Source organism: Bison bison, unplaced genomic scaffold (assembly GCF_000754665.1).
Source record: "Bison bison bison isolate TAMUID 2011002044 unplaced genomic scaffold, Bison_UMD1.0 scf7180017864178, whole genome shotgun sequence".
Taxonomy (NCBI): Eukaryota; Metazoa; Chordata; class Mammalia; order Artiodactyla; family Bovidae; genus Bison; species Bison bison.
In genome coordinates this window covers 985,162-1,003,801 of record NW_011494750.1, presented here as the reverse complement: position 1 = coordinate 1,003,801, position 18,640 = coordinate 985,162, and the positions used below count along the sequence as shown (strand labels likewise).

At 44.8% G+C, this 18,640-nt stretch overlaps 1 protein-coding gene across 2 annotated transcripts in view; it reads left to right on the top strand.

Moving 5' to 3' along the window:
• The window catches only part of PHF21A (PHD finger protein 21A), a 163,969-nt gene that overhangs the window by 140,549 nt on the left and 4,780 nt on the right, over positions 1-18,640 (top strand). For both annotated transcript variants that reach the window (XM_010842334.1, XM_010842335.1), the window contains exons 10-18: positions 1,666-1,764; positions 4,359-4,410; positions 5,179-5,258; positions 5,714-5,774; positions 8,296-8,459; positions 15,018-15,173; positions 16,440-16,515; positions 16,830-16,933; positions 18,457-18,639. In XM_010842334.1, the coding sequence (XP_010840636.1) occupies positions 1,666-1,764; positions 4,359-4,410; positions 5,179-5,258; positions 5,714-5,774; positions 8,296-8,459; positions 15,018-15,173; positions 16,440-16,515; positions 16,830-16,933; positions 18,457-18,639 (975 nt within the window). The remainder of the gene's footprint in view (positions 1-1,665; positions 1,765-4,358; positions 4,411-5,178; positions 5,259-5,713; positions 5,775-8,295; positions 8,460-15,017; positions 15,174-16,439; positions 16,516-16,829; positions 16,934-18,456; position 18,640) is intronic.

Sequence of the window (18,640 nt, the reverse complement as noted above, 5' to 3'; positions counted from 1 at the left end):
GGTTTGATCTTCCCTGGAGGCATTACCACCACCTGCTTTATTCAGCCCTAGAGATGGAAATAAGAAACCCCAAGAGACTTCACACAACCTTGGAGTAGAGCAGCAAACCCTTATAATTGACCCCTTCTCCCTCCCCTATCAGACTCCTGTTGTTCCGATCCACAGAGCTATGAAATCAGCTTCCTGGGCACGCAGGACCTTAAAACAGCCACTATAAGCTACTTTCCCATTATCTTCCTTTGTAGGTGTGTTTGGTGGTTTGTTTTTTTTGGGGAAGTGTGTCCTTTTTGGTTAAAACAAAAAAAAAGTGTGTGAGAGAGGAGAGCAAGTGATTCTTCTGGAAGGTTCTACGCCCCACCCAGAAGATCAGCACCTCTTTACAGCATGCCTGCTCTATGGTGAGGCCCTGTGCTGGGTGCAAAGGGATGCTAAAGTGTAGAACAGTCCTGCTCTCAAGCGGCTTCTGGATAGTCCAGAGGTGAAATATTACCGTGGTGAAGAAGAAAAAGAAAAATGCAAAGTAGCATTTATGCCCCTAGTGGTTGCCACAGTACTGATAAGGCAGATACTTAAACTTTCCTAAAGCAATAATGTGAGAAGCAGAAGGAGAATAATGGATGTGGCCAGGAAATAAAGTGAAAGTCTTTGTTATTATGTTTGTTTTTCAGGTCTAGGAAAATATTTCACAACGTAATGATTTCTGAGACCTTTTGATATCCTGCTTGTAGAACCTTCTTTCTACATTTGGCTTTCATTTGGCTCCTTCTCATCAATAATCAGACAGTTTCACTTTTATTTAATTACTTGTTGCCATACAAAAAGATCATTTGCATCTTCATTGTTTTTAATTTTGAAAAAGTAAATTAGGTTTGTGTTTATACTTTTGTATCCACTCTTCTAATATCATTTCAGTATTTACAGAGGATTTCATAACATGAATTAGCCTTTGGGTCATGATGAGAATAGAAAGGCCAACCCAGCCCCCAGTCTACCAATTTGCTAGCTTCCTCTTGTGTCTGAAGATGGTAATGCTACTGGTGGTGCTTCGTTTGAATGGACGCACCTGGAAGGTGAGGTTGGCTACAATCAGGATGTCAGCCTTTTACGAGGTAGTCTTTCCTTGGCAATTGCGTCTCTCCTCTAATGGATGATACAGGCAGATTTTAAGTGTCCCGAGTAAGCAGAGTTCTGCAACCTCTCTTAAGGCTGTGATTGGAATTCTTCTGAAATAGAAAAGTGTGTATGTAAGACTTTTTTTTTTTTTTAACATCATTCAGATCTTAAGTGCACTGTGAACCAGAGCTTGCCCTATATGTAACAAGAATGGACTTATTTCTGGAAAACTACTCCTTTATCCTAAAGTACATAGAAATAGACTATTGTAATTTTTTTATTTGGCTGCTCCGGGTCTTAGTTGCAGCATGTGGGATCTAGTTCCCTGACCAGGGATCAAACCCAGGCCCCCTCCATTGGAGCACAGAGTCCTAACCTCTGGGCCACCAGAGAAGTCCCTCCCCCTTCTGACCTGAAGTCCACATTACCTCCTTTATTAATGTTTCCGGTTTGAGTATGTTCTTTTCTTTCTTGTTGGCAACAAAGTATGTTTGCTTTTAGTCTCTTAATAAAAAGTGAATTCTGAAGTTTGATTTAATTTTCCTCTTCTAGACGGTTAAATCCCACACAGAAACAGATGAGAAACAAACGGAGAGCCGCACCGTCACCCCGCCTGCTGCACCCAAACCAAAACGGGAGGAGAACCCTCAGGTAGGCCAGCCCTCCCAGGCATGGCTCAGTCTCTGAGATGTGACTTTACTCTCATACATCAGGGGGGACCCTTGCTTTCTGAACCACTTGATTTCCTTTTCTTGTGCTTTCTCACTCTTCAGTGATGTTATTGCCAAATCAGGTTGGCCTGGGACAGATTAAGAGTGTGGCCTTAGGGTTCACGAGCTGGCAAACAGAGATTCCATAGCTGTGTCACAGATTTGAATTGTGTGATGCATGACCATTTCCCCAGGTACCCCCTGGCATTCCTAATGATCATTCTGTTTTGTTTGTCTCAGCCAGCATCTATAAGGGGTCCGGTTCACTCAGTTAACGTCTATCTATGTTATTGATTACACTCGTTACATGTGCATTTTTGTTATTACTATTGTATTGCATTAGATCCCCAAATCCCAGATGAATCAGTAGCTCGAAAGTAGATCACTGAAGCACAAAAGTAGGGATGAAAACAGTAACATCTGTACTGCAACTTAACATAGACTTATAAACTTAAATCGCAAACAAAACTCTGATACAAACACAGATTGTGAATTTGTGTGTCCTTAGACAATAGAATATTATAGTTGATACTTTTATACAAGCAGCTCTAAAAGAAAAATATGGACAGGTAATATGATGACGAGTATCTGATAGTTGGATTTTATTAGACCAGATCCATTCCCTTCTGGCCTCAGTGCATTCTTTGTAATGAAACCACGTCAGATAGTGGCATGAAGCCATCAAATCTTCATGTCATTTTTTAGAGCAGTGATTTATTAAACCAGTTCAGGTTTTTCTACAACAAGTAGAAATTATAATTCTTTATGATATGAAATGTATTAATTTTTAATCTGCTTTTTAAAGAAGAGACTGAAACTTGAACCAAAAAGAAGTACTAGTCATGCATGTTGCTGAGAAACTTTCAAAATCATCTGCAAAATTAATGTCAAGTATTAGGCTTGGAGGGTGAAAAAGAGAGCAGATTATTAGCAAAATTCCATTTTCAAAAGAAACTGAAGGATGTCTTATGTCAGTAGCACCGTGTAGACACGCAGGTACCCTTGTGTTATAACAGGTATTTCTAATTGGACAGAATCACTGCCATAAAGAGGATAAATTCGTTATTGGTATACATGTGATACATAGATGAGGCTAGAGTTCTTGACTTTTTATTCTATTTATCACTAAAAATCAGTTCTGTGGAAGAGATTCTTTCCCCATGTAGTAATTCTTTCATGAGCTTGATCTGGACTGGCAAAGATGAGTTGGATGTGAGTGGCCAAGAAGGGTGCCGTTACTTGATTAAAAGAAGGTGCATCAGAATGTCAGTTCACACACTGCTTTATTAACACAGAACAGTTGGGAGACAGTCTTCTGATCTTAAGTTTTGAAGGAATAAGTGAAAATTAGGAATGCGGTTAATTGGCAGCTGCAAAGTGTATGCAGTGTAGAGAATGGGCAGCAAGTCCACGGCTTTTCCTTACTGAAGCACTCGGGCTGTGGGGAGGACAAGTGCCCACCTGCTTTTGAAATAAGAAATAAAATAATTACATTTCTTCAGGATGCTGAGAATACCAGTAAAGGACATTTCTGTGTTCTCAAGTGGTTTGTTCAAGATTATCTTTATAAAACACTCAGTAACTTGAGTAGCCTGAACCTGTCAGTTCAGGCCAAAATATCATGATGCTTAATGTTGAGAGTAAAATGTCTGGATTTTCAAAGGCCAAATTGTGGTATACATAATTCTGCAGGAGTGTCAACTAATGCTGTTTCCTTATTCATCAGTTAGAGAAATTGATGGTATATCATTTGGCATATTTAGCAGCCGCATGCAGTGCTATAGCCTCAAATGAAGACATACTTTCCAGACCCACATCCAACCAAACAGCAAAATAGTAATCAATCTGTTGCTCACTCGATGTTTAAGCAATGAACATCCCAGCCTTGGAGTCCATTGTTCTCATCAGTCTAGCTTCTGATGGAGCTCTGAGAGTGGTGGTCAGAGAGAAATGACTGTATAATTTATAGGTCCGTGGTTGATTGGAAAGTCACAGTATTAAGCAGAACCACCTACTAGCATTCCTAAAACTCTTAGCTTTGAGTTTTCATTGTCCTGAAAATTGAACTGAACTTTCATTGTCCAGTCAGTGGTAGTAAAAATACAAGAACTCTTGACTTGGTATCACAAATGAAGTTCTTAGAATTTGGAGCTTGTTGTATGGGAGGCTCTTTGGAACACTCTCTGTGTGGTGTTTTGTTTTTGTTTTTGTTTTTTTTCCAGTGTGGAGTCCTCTTTTCTTTTAGAGAATTTTTCTGGGAAAACTTAGGTCTTTCAAGATTCTGATTTCTGCCATTGAGAAAGTAGAAGATGCAGGCCCCAGTCCTTCTCTTGATTCCTGTAAGATCAGAAAGCTTCCTGGGCAGCTTCATAGCTTCTCAGAGTAGAGGGTGCCTGCTCCTTGCTCATCTGAACCTGGCTTTCTTCCTGCCACCAGCCATTGGGTGGCTTTCCCTAGGAGTCTAACTGGGAACATGCAGTTGGCTTTGTGAGAACCCAAACTGAAGTATATTCTTCTTTTGTTTCTCTGGCACAGAAACTTGCCTTCATGGTGTCTCTAGGGTTGGTAACACATGACCATCTAGAAGGTAAGAGAAGACATTCATGATGCTGCCTTGCTTCTGGCCTAGAGCTTTGTTCTCAAAAATGGTGTTCTATTTATTGTTAGACTTGAAAATTGGAACACAGAGTGTGATTCAACCAGTGTGGACTCTTTTTTTGGAGTAAACTTACCTTCCTTCTAGCTAATGTTCAGCTTCTCTCCTGTCTTTATTTATCCACACTATTGTCCTGGGGAAATTCCCTATTTGCCTGAATTAAGGGGACTGCTGTTCACTTAGAGAAACTATTTTTTTTTCCTGGCAGCACAAAGTAGCAAATGGCCCTCTGACAAGTCTTGGGATTTCTCAGTCACTTTTGATTATCAGAATCTTAGGAATAGTTGCAGAGCTGTGCCTTTCTTAGTTATTTAATTCAAGAGTGGTAAACTATGATTACTCGGTCTCGGTCTATGGATAAAGGTCACCCACACCTATATTACAGTGACCTAAAAATAGATCAGGACAGCTTGTTGAGAGGTGTGGTCTACTGTTAAGCTCTCAGTCCACAGAGAGCCACCCTGCAGGACAGCACGGCCTTGCCCTCCAAGAGGCAAGAGGAAACGGTCCTGCGTACTTGCTCCCAGCCGCGTGCTTGCTCCCAGCCGCGTGCCGGCCTTGGCTGAGGCGGCAGTGCAACCAAGAGACTTGCTCTCCTTCCCTAACTTGTCATGGGAAAGCCAGTAGGTAGACAGGGAAGGTGAGCTTGGCGGGGTTCTCCGTGCCCCTCTTCTAATCCAAACCTTTTGCTTTCCGAAGAAATCCAAAGCAAGAGGCAAGAGCGGAAACGAAGAACCACAGCGAACCCGGTGTACAGTGGCGCGGTCTTTGAGCCGGAGGTACTCTTGTCAGCACTCGGCCCTTCCTCCACGTGTTCAGTTTTATTCACAACTCCTTCAGTGCCTCCCCTCCGAAAACCTGCTTAAGAGCAGTACCCAGATTGTACTTGGCCAGCTTTGTAAAATGGGGGATTTTTTCTCTGGCCTACCCCATTTTTTCATTTTTCTCACTGTTTTTCCCCTTAATTTCTTCCCAAAGTTCAAGTAGCTACAGACCTACCTTAAAATTTTAACTCATCCTGTCATTTGAGTATGACTGTCTCCTGAAGCAGAGACAGGCTTCTCCGGAGTATTCTCTTAGAGCCAAGTACACATAATAACCCCACACCTTGGGGTGACCGGCACTAACTACTTGGCAGGTTGGCGGGCCTGCAGTGCCTGGTCTTTAGCTTGTACCAGTGTTAGTAATAACCATGCTGTTCAGCCAGTCACCTCTCCGTCTTCATTCCCCAAAGCGTAAGAAGAGTGCAGTCACCTACCTGAACAGTACAATGCATCCCGGGACCCGGAAGAGAGGTGAGTACCTTTCTGTGTCTCTCCCTTGCTGTTGCTTTTGCTTTCTGTGTTGTGTTTCCTTCCCCTCCCTCCTCCCATTGTCCTGGAGCCTGTCTTAATTCCTGTTCCCCTTGAAAATAGTCTTGTTGCTGTTCTCTGAGAATAGGGGGAAAAGAGTGAGATTTCTTATTAGAGGTCTGTACACTGGATCAAAGCTGCCTTCCTGGGGTTCTGGCAGAGCTGGCTCAGGGGAACGGCTTACTGCAGTGTTTCTGCCCCAGGCCCATCAGGCTGTTGATGAATAGCACAGTGAACAGGACACCCTGTAAGAAGAAGCATTTTAGCATCATTGAGCCAAACAGAACGCTGCTGTTGCCAAGGTGTTCTTAGTAGTGTCTGAATGGTCCTGACGCAGTGAGGACAGAGCATCACTCGTAAGCGTCTGTGAGCCGCAGGCTTCCTAGGAAGGAGAGGGGTAGCCACACTGAGAATTTAGAATGTATGAGAGAAGAGAGCACCTCCAGCTAAGGCAGAAAAGATCACTGTCAAAACAGGCTCCCCAGAGCAGACATCCCGAAAGAGCTCCACCCCCAACTGCCCCCAGGGCCGTCTCCACTCTCACCACGAGTAGGCCTAAAAAGGTCTTGATGGCCCAGAGTTTGAGCTCATAAGCAGGGCTCTGAAATTGTTCTTTGATGTCAGTAATACAGCCCAAGGTCCCTTTCTCCACATGATAATGTGGCCCTGAATTACAGTTCTAGGCCAGAAAGGTTGCAGAGTGAGTGGAGTAGCGTGCTGATTTGTGTGCATGCACACTGTCTCAGGGCTGCTGGAAGCTTAGGCGGTCACCTCGCCCTTTTGTCTGCCTTAGGCAGGGCTCCAACTGTGCCATTCCCACCTCTTCCCCTCACAGAGACAGCACCCCCGCCTTAGTGACCCGTTCCAGTGCTTCGTCAGTCCCTCCTTCTGGAAGCCAAAACACGCTTAGATGGGAGTCTTGGAGTCACTGGGCTTGCTTCATATTGATCCCTAGGCTGCAGTGTCATGGGTTATTTTCTGTAGTTTTGTTTTGGTTTTGGCAATTTTTAGTGACCTCTGACATAATTCTCAGAGAGGAGCCCCCAGCCAGAAGCTGCAGTTAATTGGCCTGCCAGTGGGCAGTATCCGCTAAGAGGATAGGGGTTAAATGAGCCAGAAAGACCTTGGCATCTCTTGCCAAGGTCAGAGGATGAAAGCCTGCATTCACAATGCCTAGGACGTGCCTTCTGTGGGTAAACAAAGAGCATTCATCTTCCACTTTGCCTTCTAGCAGCACTAAATACCTTCGAAAAGACAAACCGGTATGATCTGTCTCTGTACGGCAGACAGTGCCAGTTTAACACAGATAGGTAATGTTTGTGGAATATCTGACAGAATCATGACTCTTGTGCATAATTCTAATATAAATAATAACTGTTGGCAAAGTCATGATCCCATATACCGTTCACCAGTGCTCGTAGGCGGTTGTGAACCTGTTGTTGTTGTTGTTGTTTTTGCCTGTGGTACGCTGGGTGTACACTTTTGATCACTTGACATCTTAGAAGCTATGACCTTGGCCCCTGGAAGACAGAGACCCTGACTTGATACATCGTAAGGCAAGAGGGGTTGGCCTGGACTTCTCACACCCACTAGGGCTCATTTGTAGATTCTCTGTAGCCATGACGTTTGATGCAACATGCTCCTGCTCAGACCAGCTCTCTCAGTTAGCAGTGTTACTGATGACAGGGCCTTACCTGAGACGCTAGGACAGGTAGTTCCCTGGAATGTTTGTGATGGAAGCAGGGAGCACTCCTTGATCAACTGGGGAGGGTATCTGAGTCCAGGCACACTTAAAGTCGTTGTTAGGCCCACAACATCTTTTTAGCTCTTAGGTTTCAGCTGCTCCCAGAACATATCTCTTACTAGCTCTGCCAGCAAGGGGCAGAGTAGTTAACTTGAATTTTGCCTCTTCCCTTTGCCTTTCTCCACCCTCATAAAGTGAAGCAACTAAAATGTGTATAGGAGAGAAAAGGACAATCAGAAGTCCTCGAGAATATCTCTGGGAACTGAGAATCATTAATATTAGTATATGAATAGTGATTGCAGAAAAACTTTAGGGAACAATGTGCAGAAGACACGGGAAAATAAATACTTATCCCTGGCCTTGACTCCCATTGAGCTTTGATATCTTGTTTTCCCATTAGAAATCTCAGATTGTAATAGTTGAGGAGTGTCTCTTAATCTGCCCGAGACGAAGACCTTTAACATATGACCCAGAATCTCCTGCCATTCTCTGAGGCTCTCTTATCCTCCCTTTGAGACTCATGCATTTGTTTCTAATAACATTTAAGTCTTTGCTTCTCTTCCTCCCTCTGGGACTGTTGTATTAACTTTCTGTCTGCTACCTCACTTCCTTTTCCATGCTAGCCAATGAGGAACACTGGCCAAAGGTATGTAAGATCATTTTTCCCCCTTTCTTTCCCTCCCCCTTTTTCCCCTTTTGTTCCCTTCTCTCGGTATATAGGTCGTCCTCCAAAATACAATGCAGTGCTGGGGTTTGGAGCCCTTACCCCAACATCCCCCCCATCCAGTCATCCTGACTCCCCTGAAAATGAAAAGACAGAGACCACATTCACTTTCCCTGCATCTGTTCAGCCTGTGTCCCTGCCCAGCCCCACCTCCACAGACGTAAGTAACTTGGGAAAAGCTCACTCTCTTTCTCAGACCTGAAATCGGGGAAACCGTTATCATATGTTGTCTCCTTACCAGCTGCATCTCCTTGACTAACCCTGGAATAGCAGTCATCCCTCCAGGACACCATGTGCCATGTAAGGCAGCTTTCTGCTAGGGCCCCAGGTCCTGCCAGGAACCTGAGAATCATGTTAAATACCACATCAGGAAGCTCGGTCAGGGTTCTCAGTCTGGATTTTATCCGCTGTGAAGGAGTTCTCAGGAAGAGGGATGGGGTGGGGAAGCCAGCTCCTATAACAGAGGTGTGCAGCGTCTTGTCAGCAGTTTTGGGGAGTGGGGATAATGGACAAAGGTGCACATTTCCCCCAGCAGTCCTTGTTTCTTGCTTCAAGTAGAATTTAAGACGTGGAAAACTTTGCCTTAGAGCAACTTTATTCAGCAGAATTGATCAGAAACAGGTTCCTGAGAAAGCATCAGCCTGCCCCTGAGGCTGCAGGCATGTAAACTGCGCCCCCCCTCCCCTTCACCTAACAGATCCTGCACACCCTCTGCTGAGCAGGTGCTGCTCTTGAGGCTGGGGACAGAACAGGCAACACAACCAATCCCTGCCCTCAGGGCACTCACATTGCAAGGCCAGAGGCAGGGGCTAAGCAAATGAACATTTAAATATCAGGTAATGAAATGTGCAGTGAAGAAAAGGGGCACAAAATCAGAGTTACAGCAGGAGGTCCTGTTTTATGGAGAGCAGTGAGAGAGAGTCCTCTGATGGGAATGGAGTAGGTGGGAACATCTGTGGGGAGGCATTCCACGCCGAGGGGACAGCAGAGCAGAAGCCCTGCTCACAGGAGGAAGTGCGTGTGGCACAGAGAGGCTCTTGGCGAACACGTGAGAGAGTGTGTGGGAGAAGAGACTTCAGAGGGCTGGGCCCGTCTTGCAGGGTCTTGTAGCTTTAACTCTGAATGAGATGGGGGATGCCAGAGGGTTTTAAGTAGAAGAGTAGCATTACTTTTCACTTTTTATTTTGAAAAAATTTCAAACCTACCGAAAAGCTTCACTAACAACACAGAGAACAAATGTCTGCCCTTCACCTAGATTCACCAACTGGCACAGTCTTGGCACGTTTGCTGTTCCCCACCCCTCCGCACACACTTGTTTTGCCGATCTAGTTAACAAGTTGGAAACATCATGAAGCTTTACCCGAAACACTTCAGTGTGTATCTCCTAAAAACAAAGATATTCTCTGACATAGCCACAATAAACTTACCAAATTGAGAAACTTTAATATGATAAAGCATTATTATTATGATATATATACAGCCCATCTTCAGATTTCTCCAGTTGTCTCAGTAAATGCCTTAGTGGCACTTTGTTTTCTTCTGTTCCAGGATCCAATCCAAGATCACTTTTGACATTAATTTTTATGGTGCTTTGTCTTTAGTCTCCTTACTCTGGAACCGTTTTTCAGCCTGTCTTTGTCTTTCATGACGTTACCGTTTTTTAAAAGATAAGCCATGTGCTGTATAGAGTGTCCCTCCATTTGGATGATCTGATTGTTTCCTCAAGAATAGATTCAGGGTGTGCCTTTTTGTAGGTGCACTAAATACACGATGATGAGCCCTTCTCAGTGTATCTCAAGGGGCATGTGTTGTCCATCCGTCTCGTTGTTGATGTTAGCTTTCATCTCTAAGGTAGACTCCATCAGATGTCTCTACTTGTAAAGGTGCCTGTTTCCTTAGGTGCAGATAGCTTTCCGTCTGTAAAAGTACTCCAGCAGTCTTCAGTTCAGTTCAGTCGTTCAGTCGTGTCTGACTCTTTGCAACCCCATGAACCGCAGCACGCCAGGCCTCACTGTCTATCACCAACTCCCGGAGTTTACCCAAACTCATGTCCATTGAGTCGGTGATGCCATCCAATCATCTCATCCTCTGTCATCCCCTTCTCCTCCTGCCTTCAGTCTTTCCCAGCATCAGGGTTTTTTCAAATGAGTCAGCTCTTCGCATCAGGTGGCCAAAGTATTGGAGTTTGAGCTTCAGCATCAGTCCTTCCAATGAACACCCAGGACTGATCTCTTTTAGGATGGACCAGTTGGATCTCCTTGCGGTCCAAGGGACTCTCAAGAGTCTTCTCCAACACCACAGTTCAAAAGCATTAATTCTTCGGCGCTCAGCTTTCTTTATAGTCCAACTCTCACATCCATACCTGACCACTGGAAAAACCACAGCCGTGACCAGCAGTCTTACTCAGTGATTTTAGCGTCCTTTGATGGTGCTTGCCTGCATTTATTATTTTTAAGGCATTTGCAGAATTTACTTGGATTCTATAGGAGACTGAGGAGGACAGGGTGGAAGCACAGAGAGACCAGGTAGGAGGCCGTTGCAGGCGCCCTGGCAGAAGCTGACGATGGCTTGGCCCAGTAGAATGGCAGAAGCAGAGGTGGAGAAAACTGATAGGGTCTGTGTCTGTTTTGAAGAATGAGCAGAATTAGATAAGGGGATGTAAGAAAAAAGAGAATAGCCAAAGATTTTAGCCTAAACAACTGAAAGGATGACGCTGCTGTTTACTGGAATGACAAGAGCAGGTTTGAGAAGAGAGACCAAGGAGTTAATCTTGTACATGTCCCATTTCTTTTGTGGATTACAGAGCTTGTCTTTACCTGAAGCTACATCTTCAGGTTAAATGTCCTTTCAGCTTGAAGTTTCTTTTTGTACTTATTAATGATCTGCATGCGTGCATGCAAAGTCATTTCAGTCGTGTCTGACTCTACGACCCTATGGACTGTAGCCTACCAGACTCCTCTGTCCATGGGATTCTCCAGGCAAGAATACTGGAGTGGGTTGCCATGCCCTCCTCTATTAGTGGTCTGCTCCTCTCCAAAGAGCAGAAGAATACCGTATGCATAGCATGAGTTACAGTTCCAGAAGCAGCAAAGTAAGTGCTGTCTTTGGAGGACCAAGGTCATGGAAGAGTCGTCTTCTCGGGCAGGTTTCCTTCCTTGGACATGGCCAAGGCTACAGGCCTAGACTTGCTCTCAAGATTCAGCATTGGCTTTTGACATTAGTGGTTGACACAGATTTGCTGCCTCTCCTGTTAACAAGTACCAGGACACTGTCAGAAACCTTGTTTGTTGGCCCCAAAGATTGTCTCCACTTTCCTCAGTTGAAGCATTGCCAAGGTATTGCCAGCTCACAGTTTCTTGGTAGGGGTCCTTCGCAAGGTGATGCACAAATGGTGGCGAACAGGCGATTGTGGATCTGCAATTGAGTTATCATTGCTAAAGAATGCTATCTTTATGACTTTTGACTTAGAGGGTTTATGGTTTTATTTGATTGAACCCAAAGGATCCATTCAGATCAAATCACAAACTGAAAAGCTTCTGCCAAGTTTCATCTTAAAATGCAAACTTTGTTCTTTCCAGGAAACTAAAGGTGAAATAAAGCTTTTCTAAAACCACTAAATATTTTGAGAACCTTCTAGGTTACACCTAGTGGAATGGATGGGACTTCCCTGGTGGTGCAGTGGCTAAGACTCCATGCTCCCCATTGCAGGGGCCCCGAGTTCAAGCCCTGATCAGGGAACTGGATCCTACAGGCCCCAACTAAGACCCAAAGAAACCAAATAAATAAAAACGCTAGTGGAATGGATAAGATAATTGACTTCTACTTTTTCAGTGTCCCAACAGTGGCAGTGATTAAAATCAGCACACAGGGCTCTATCTGTGTTTGCCTCCAGGTAGCGTAAACCCTAACAACGTTAATTAAACAATCACAGTCGAGAGGCAAGCCTTTCCTGGGGATCAATAATCATCCAGAAGGAGCGAGTGATGTAAGACCCAGCCGGTCCCTAATCTTCAGGATATACCTGTTGCCACTGTCATCGTTTTCATGAGAAGAAAAGATATGTTGACATGGTTGAAAATTATTTTAGCAAATGATGAAGTTGTGATTGATATAGCCAGGGTGTTTCCCACAAACATACACCCCTCAGCTCCTAGCAGAGCTGTTTGGTTTACGGTAGTAATTTGGTCAGTCACCGAAGCCTAATAAGCTTTTGGACCTGGGGCAGCCCCTCTGGGGGACTTCCTCTGCTCTCTTTAAGCAAAGAACCAATTCTGTGTGGAAGAAATACATATCCTGGCATTTTGTATTCCATTTTGATGCGCAGCAGTTCTCAATGTGTGGTCTGCATGTCCCTGAGACTCTTTCAGGGGTTCAAAATATGTATTTTCAAATATAGTATCAACCAAAACATAATATCAGAAATGTTTTCATAATAGCACTAAAATGTTCTTTGCCATCTTCATTCTCATTCTCCCACGCGTAGGACAGTGATGTTTTCCACATACTACGTCATCAGTGATGACGTCATCACTGAGCGCTAACCAAAGGTGTGCCTGCGTGTTCTTGGGTTTTAACATTTTTCAGTACGTGATTTTTGTAACTTCCTGTGATTCTGTTATTATTTCAAAATAAAAAAGCTTTAAAAGTGTTAGTACAAAAATAGCAATAGGTAGAACTCACATAAACAAAAGCACTTTGAAGTAAACAAGAGCACTTTGAGGTAGACAAAAGCGCTTAGTAATTCTTAAAGTTACTAAGGGGTCCTCACACTGAAAAGATTATGAACTGCTGCTATAGGATATGTAAATAAGATAAGAGTTTTCTTTCCTTTAGGAACTTGAAAGAAATTATTTAGCCTTTATTTTATGTACTCTCCACCTTCCACTTCCTGATGGTCTCCTTACTCAGTAGCAAAGGGAAGTGAACAAGAACTCTATCCAAAAAATAAGACAGATATTTGGGATAAGATATCCAGTTTGTCTCATCTACTTCATCACTGATAATTTTACCTGTGGTTCATGTAAAAAGAGTTTCAGAAACCTTAAAATTTTTCTAAACTCCTTAAAGTCACAGACTTAAAGCATGTGGCTGTGGTTTAAGAAAGATGAGCTGTCTAGAGGAGCACTCCCCTCAGCCTGATCTTAAGAACAAACGAAGAAAGTCACAGTTAATCTAGGAGAGAAACCTTCATGTCTTTCAGTGGCTTTGAAGTTAAACTGTTATGCTGCATTCTCCTGCAGTATTTTTGCACATGTACTAAGTATCTTTTTTTTTTTTTTTGTCCAAAGGTAACATTGTTTTACTAAAAAAGATTAGCATCCATCCACACTTTGATGTATCTTACAACTTTTTGCAGCCAGTTTTCTACTTCACCAGATACCCTAGATATGTAGATACTGCCAGATAGTCTCCTTTCCTTTCCTTTGGAGAGAAATTGTAGGTCTGAGAAGATGACATTCCTGAAGATAGCCTGGAGAAGGGAAAGACGACTCACTCCAGTATTCTGGCCTGGAGAATTCCACGGAGTCTATAGTGCATGGGGTCACAGAGAGTCAGACACAACTGAGCGACTTTCACTTTCACTTTCTGCAGTGGTGGCTGAAAGGTTATATCATAGAAAGGAAGAACTGAGCATTGCTCTATCTTTCCTTCCTGTGCAAAGTTTCTCTATTAGACCTTCTGGCAGAATAGCCTGGAATTCTAAAACAACACACTGGAAGTGAAAAGGAGTCCTCCCCAAGTTGTGGCACTGCCTTCTTAGCTAACCTCTGGCACGACCCCTCGGTCTTCCCTTCCCTGGTGTCCTTAGCAGCAGCATTAATCCTGTTCAGAGAACGGGCCAGGGATTGACTCGCTGGAAACCACCTCTTTAATACCTCATTTTTAAAAAATGTGTTCCCTCCAAATTCTAAATAGATCTGCTTTTTCCTGATGGTGCCTTTTGTTGTGAGGGCTCCCGCAGACTCACCTGAGTACCAGAACTGTCCCTGGTGGAGGGGAGGGGGGACGAGCAGAGCACGCTAGGCTGCTCTTCTTCTTCCATCTGGTGAAGCATCTTACAGGAGGAGTAAAGCCTCCTGGAATAGAAGGGGCCATCGCACACCAGATGCCAAGTACTGGCTTACAGAGAACACTGTCAGGTGCTTGGCTGTTTTAATTCTTCATGTTAGAATGCTCATAGGAGTTTAATATGCTCTGACTTAATCCTTTCCCATGTGAATTTTGACTATAGTTTTTCTCCCAGAACAAGCAAAATGTTTAACAGAAGCCTCCATTTCTTGTCTGTCTGTCTTTTCCAATTTTTCTAAACTTCCCCTGAAAAACGATAGGTAATGGGAATTTTTGGTATCGTATTGTGGAACACTTTGATGAATGGATTTCAAGGTCTTTCAACTTTATGATTTGTGGGTTGGACTGTACTAAAACATAAATGCTGAGCTGTCACCTCTAAAGCTCGTTTTGGCCTGGGTGACTACAGAGTTACAGTCTCCTGTAAACTCTTAAGAATACCGGCCCCACCTGGAGAGCCCCAACTGTATGGACCAGGTCGGGAGCTTGCACCATTGGTAATTCCTGCTTTTCCTGAGCACTCTTGTAATGAGTTGGAGGGGCACAGCTGATTGTCCTAAAACGTTTATTATGTATATTCAGAATGTGCATGTTAACATTCAGCTTTTACCTTTTTGTCCTTTCTTTACCTTTCCTCACAATGTCATAGGGTGATATCCATGAGGATTTTTGCAGTGTTTGCAGAAAAAGTGGCCAGTTGCTGATGTGTGACACGTGTTCCCGTGTATATCATCTGGACTGCTTAGACCCTCCTCTGAAAACGATTCCCAAGGGCATGTGGATCTGTCCCAGATGTCAGGACCAGGTAATGTGGGGTGGGTCAGAGAGGACGAGGGACAGAGGAGGAGAAAGACCCCCCTCCCCTCTCATCTGGGGCAACAGCTCAGTTTCTTCCTGCTCCAGTAGCTCTCCAGCCACGTCTGCCATACCCACAGGACAGCCCTCACCTGCATAGCTCCATCCTCTCAGAGGTCCTCAGTTCATGGGGCAGTGACTCATGTAAGGTGGAGAGACCCTAACTGCTTCTCTCTTATTTGAAATGGCGTATCTTTTTATTACCGTTAGCCTTAAAACTCCACAGTACTGTCTGCCTCATTCTCTAAAAATGGTCCAAACTCAGCATATGGTTGAAACTCTGGAAATAAAATCCTTAAAGGAGAATGTGAAATTGATCATTTAGTTCAAATAAGAGCAGTTTTACTTTTAACCTGTGTTCTCATCAGGATCAGAGCACCAACTATAAAGTACTGTCTTAATATTTACTGCACTTGAAAGAAGAGAAACAGTGCTCCTTCCCTCCCCTTTCTGTTTAGTTTCTGATTTTTTTTCTCAATGATTCATGTATGTCTTTATGTTTTTATGACAAGCTGTCCTGAGATCTTTTTGAAACTAGGCAAGCATATAAATAGTAAATAAATAAGCCCAGTACTCAGCAAGCTTTAGGAGCCCTGCTCAATTTTTTGGAATCCTGATTTGAGAGACTTCTGGTCTCCCCCTTTAAACCTTCAGTCTCCGTCCTCACTGTCTCCGTGATGCCGTAGAGACAGTCCTCGTACTGATGCTGCTTTGTGACCTCTGATAATTTTCTTCTTGGGGTCTAGATTATACTTCAGTGTTTGGGGTTGATATTTAATTTCCTTGATCAGGCTGTCTTTGAGGGACATATAAGCTAAAACTGAGAGAGGCAGCCCATGCCAGGTCAAGGATGCGCCTGCCTGTGGTGCTGCCGTCGCGCAGATGTGCAGCTTGTGTGCTGCTGGCTCTGGCCATAGGGCGTAGCTGAGGGTCATGCAGCAGGTCTGACAAGTTGGGAACGCCCAGCCCAGTCCCCACCTGTGCCGGGGCTCAGGTGGCTTGGCTCTTCCTGCCATTGACCTGTATTCTCTCATGCTGGTAAACTGGAACTTCGTAGCCCAGAAACTATAGCCATGGGTTTTGCCATACTGCCACCATAAATCCCTCTTCCTGGATTGTGTCTGCCAATAGCGACGGCCACTGGTGCTTGTTGTTATGTAGGGGATGTGTGCTTTACACTTCTTTCTCAAGGATAAAATTCTGAAAATCTTTTCAGATGCTGAAGAAGGAAGAAGCAATTCCATGGCCTGGAACTTTAGCAATTGTTCATTCCTATATCGCCTACAAAGCAGGTAAAAAATTATCCATACTGCCTTTTTGAGTGAGCCTGCCTTTGTTTAAAAGTACTGACAGTATTTGTTTTGTTTTCAAAAGGAATTTTAAAGTTACACATGAAAAGCTTTTATTGAATGAAATAAAAAGTTGGGTGTAGTACTTTTTTGGGGAGGAAAACTGAGAAGTGAGATCTTATTTATGTAATGCCAGGCCCAAGCCACTGACAGTTTTCTTAGTGTCCTTTTACATGTAGAACAGAAAGTCCAGGTGACCAGGTTCTGTGTACTGATGCCACATGGGACTAAGTTTCTTTTTTTTTTTTTCTTCCCAGCAAAAGAAGAAGAGAAACAGAAATTACTTAAATGGAGTTCAGATTTAAAACAAGAACGAGAACAACTAGAGCAGAAGGTGAAACAGCTCAGCAGTTCTATAAGCGTAAGTCAGCCTCATGCCCTCAGTGACAGGTACAGAGACGCAGCACTTTACATGTACGTCAGAGGATGTGAGGCTCTCAAGGGTTGATGCATTCCTTCAGCGCGCTGACACTGCTACCTTAGGCGCTTGCAGTTTGCCTCCAGTTAGCGGTTGGTCCTCAGGTACAGTTGGTACATGGTGCCTTAGCCAAGCTCTAGAGCATCCTCTTGGCTTTGATCTGAGAGATTTTCAGTCTCCAGATTTTCTGTTACTTGAAGAGGTCAAGTAGCAGCTACAGGAGCATAGCCAGCACCCCAGTGAGCTCCTGAGCATGTTGGGAGGAGTGTGGAGCCGCCTGAACAGACCAGGTCCCCATGTGTAACTCTTCCCAGTTGCTCTAGCTAGCTAATGGGCCCGTCTGCAGGGCCTTCCCTCCTGTCCCCTCTCCCATGCTCTGCTGGTCGCCTCTCTAGGGTCCCCCGCGCAGCTCGAGAAGGAGCACTTTCTGGAGATGAGTACTGGAAGTAAACACCGCCCAGCCTGGCTGACTAGGTGGGAAGGAGAGCTGTGTTTGCCGCAGGATTCAGAGGCTGCTCCTGACTAGAGCAGTCTTTCTTTTCCACTGAGTAGGTCCCTTTTCCACTGAGCAGGTCCCCTTGTTGCAGTGATGTGGCCCCAGCCCTCATGGACGCCAGGTGGCAGTCTTGCTGTCCTTCTTCATTGTACTGCCCATTGTGGCTGGCAGGTTTCACATCACCTTCCCTGCCTAGAACAGAAGCCAGCAGGTGTGGGAGGCCTCATCAGTTCAGTTCAGTTCAGTCGCTCAGTCGTGTCCGACTCTTTGCGACCCCATGAACCGCAGCACGCCAGGCCTCCCTGTCCATCACCAACTCCCGGAGTTCACCCAAACCCATGTCCATCGAGTCAGTGATGCCATCCAGCTATCTCATCCTCTGTCGTCCCCTTCTCCTCCTGCCCTCATACAACACAGCAAAAAGCTACCTGTCCATGACCGAGCAGAAGGCCTTCTCTTGGCTGCAGTCTTTGACTCTCCTAAATATCAGTGAACATCCCGCCTTAGGGCCCTGCCTCTGAACTCCTACTGTCCCAGTGGTCTTCAGTAGGCCCTTAAACTGAATCCAGATACCACTGGCTTGTGTCTATCCTGGAAAGCTCAGCCCAGTCCGGAGCATATCAGCATATTAGCAAGGTAGAAGCGTACCCAGACCTGCTGAAAGCAGCTTCAGCTCAGCTGTGAGAGCCTTTTTCTTTAATGCCTTTCATTTTACAGTATTATAGCGGTGATTCATGTTTGGCTGTAAGTCCTAGTTTCGAGTAGTGGGCTTTGAAGCCGCTCACTCGCTGCCTCTCTGTTGCCTCTCGGGCCTCCTCCTTCCCTTGGGTAGCAGCGCCCGCTCGAGGTGGAGCAGAGCAAGGTGTAGGGCTGCACCCTAGCCCACGGGGATTCTTGTGTCTGGAAAGGGCTGCCGGGCCTGTCAGGACAGCTGGAGGCTCAGTGCCACTGCCCTTCTCATTGGCTGCAGAAATGCATGGAAATGAAGAACACCATCCTGGCCCGGCAGAAGGAGATGCACAGCTCCCTGGAGAAGGTAAAACAGCTGATCCGCCTCATCCATGGCATCGACCTCTCCAAACCTGTAGACTCTGAGGCCACTGTGGGGGCCCTCTCCAACGGCCCGGACTGCACGCCCCCTGCCAACGCCAGCA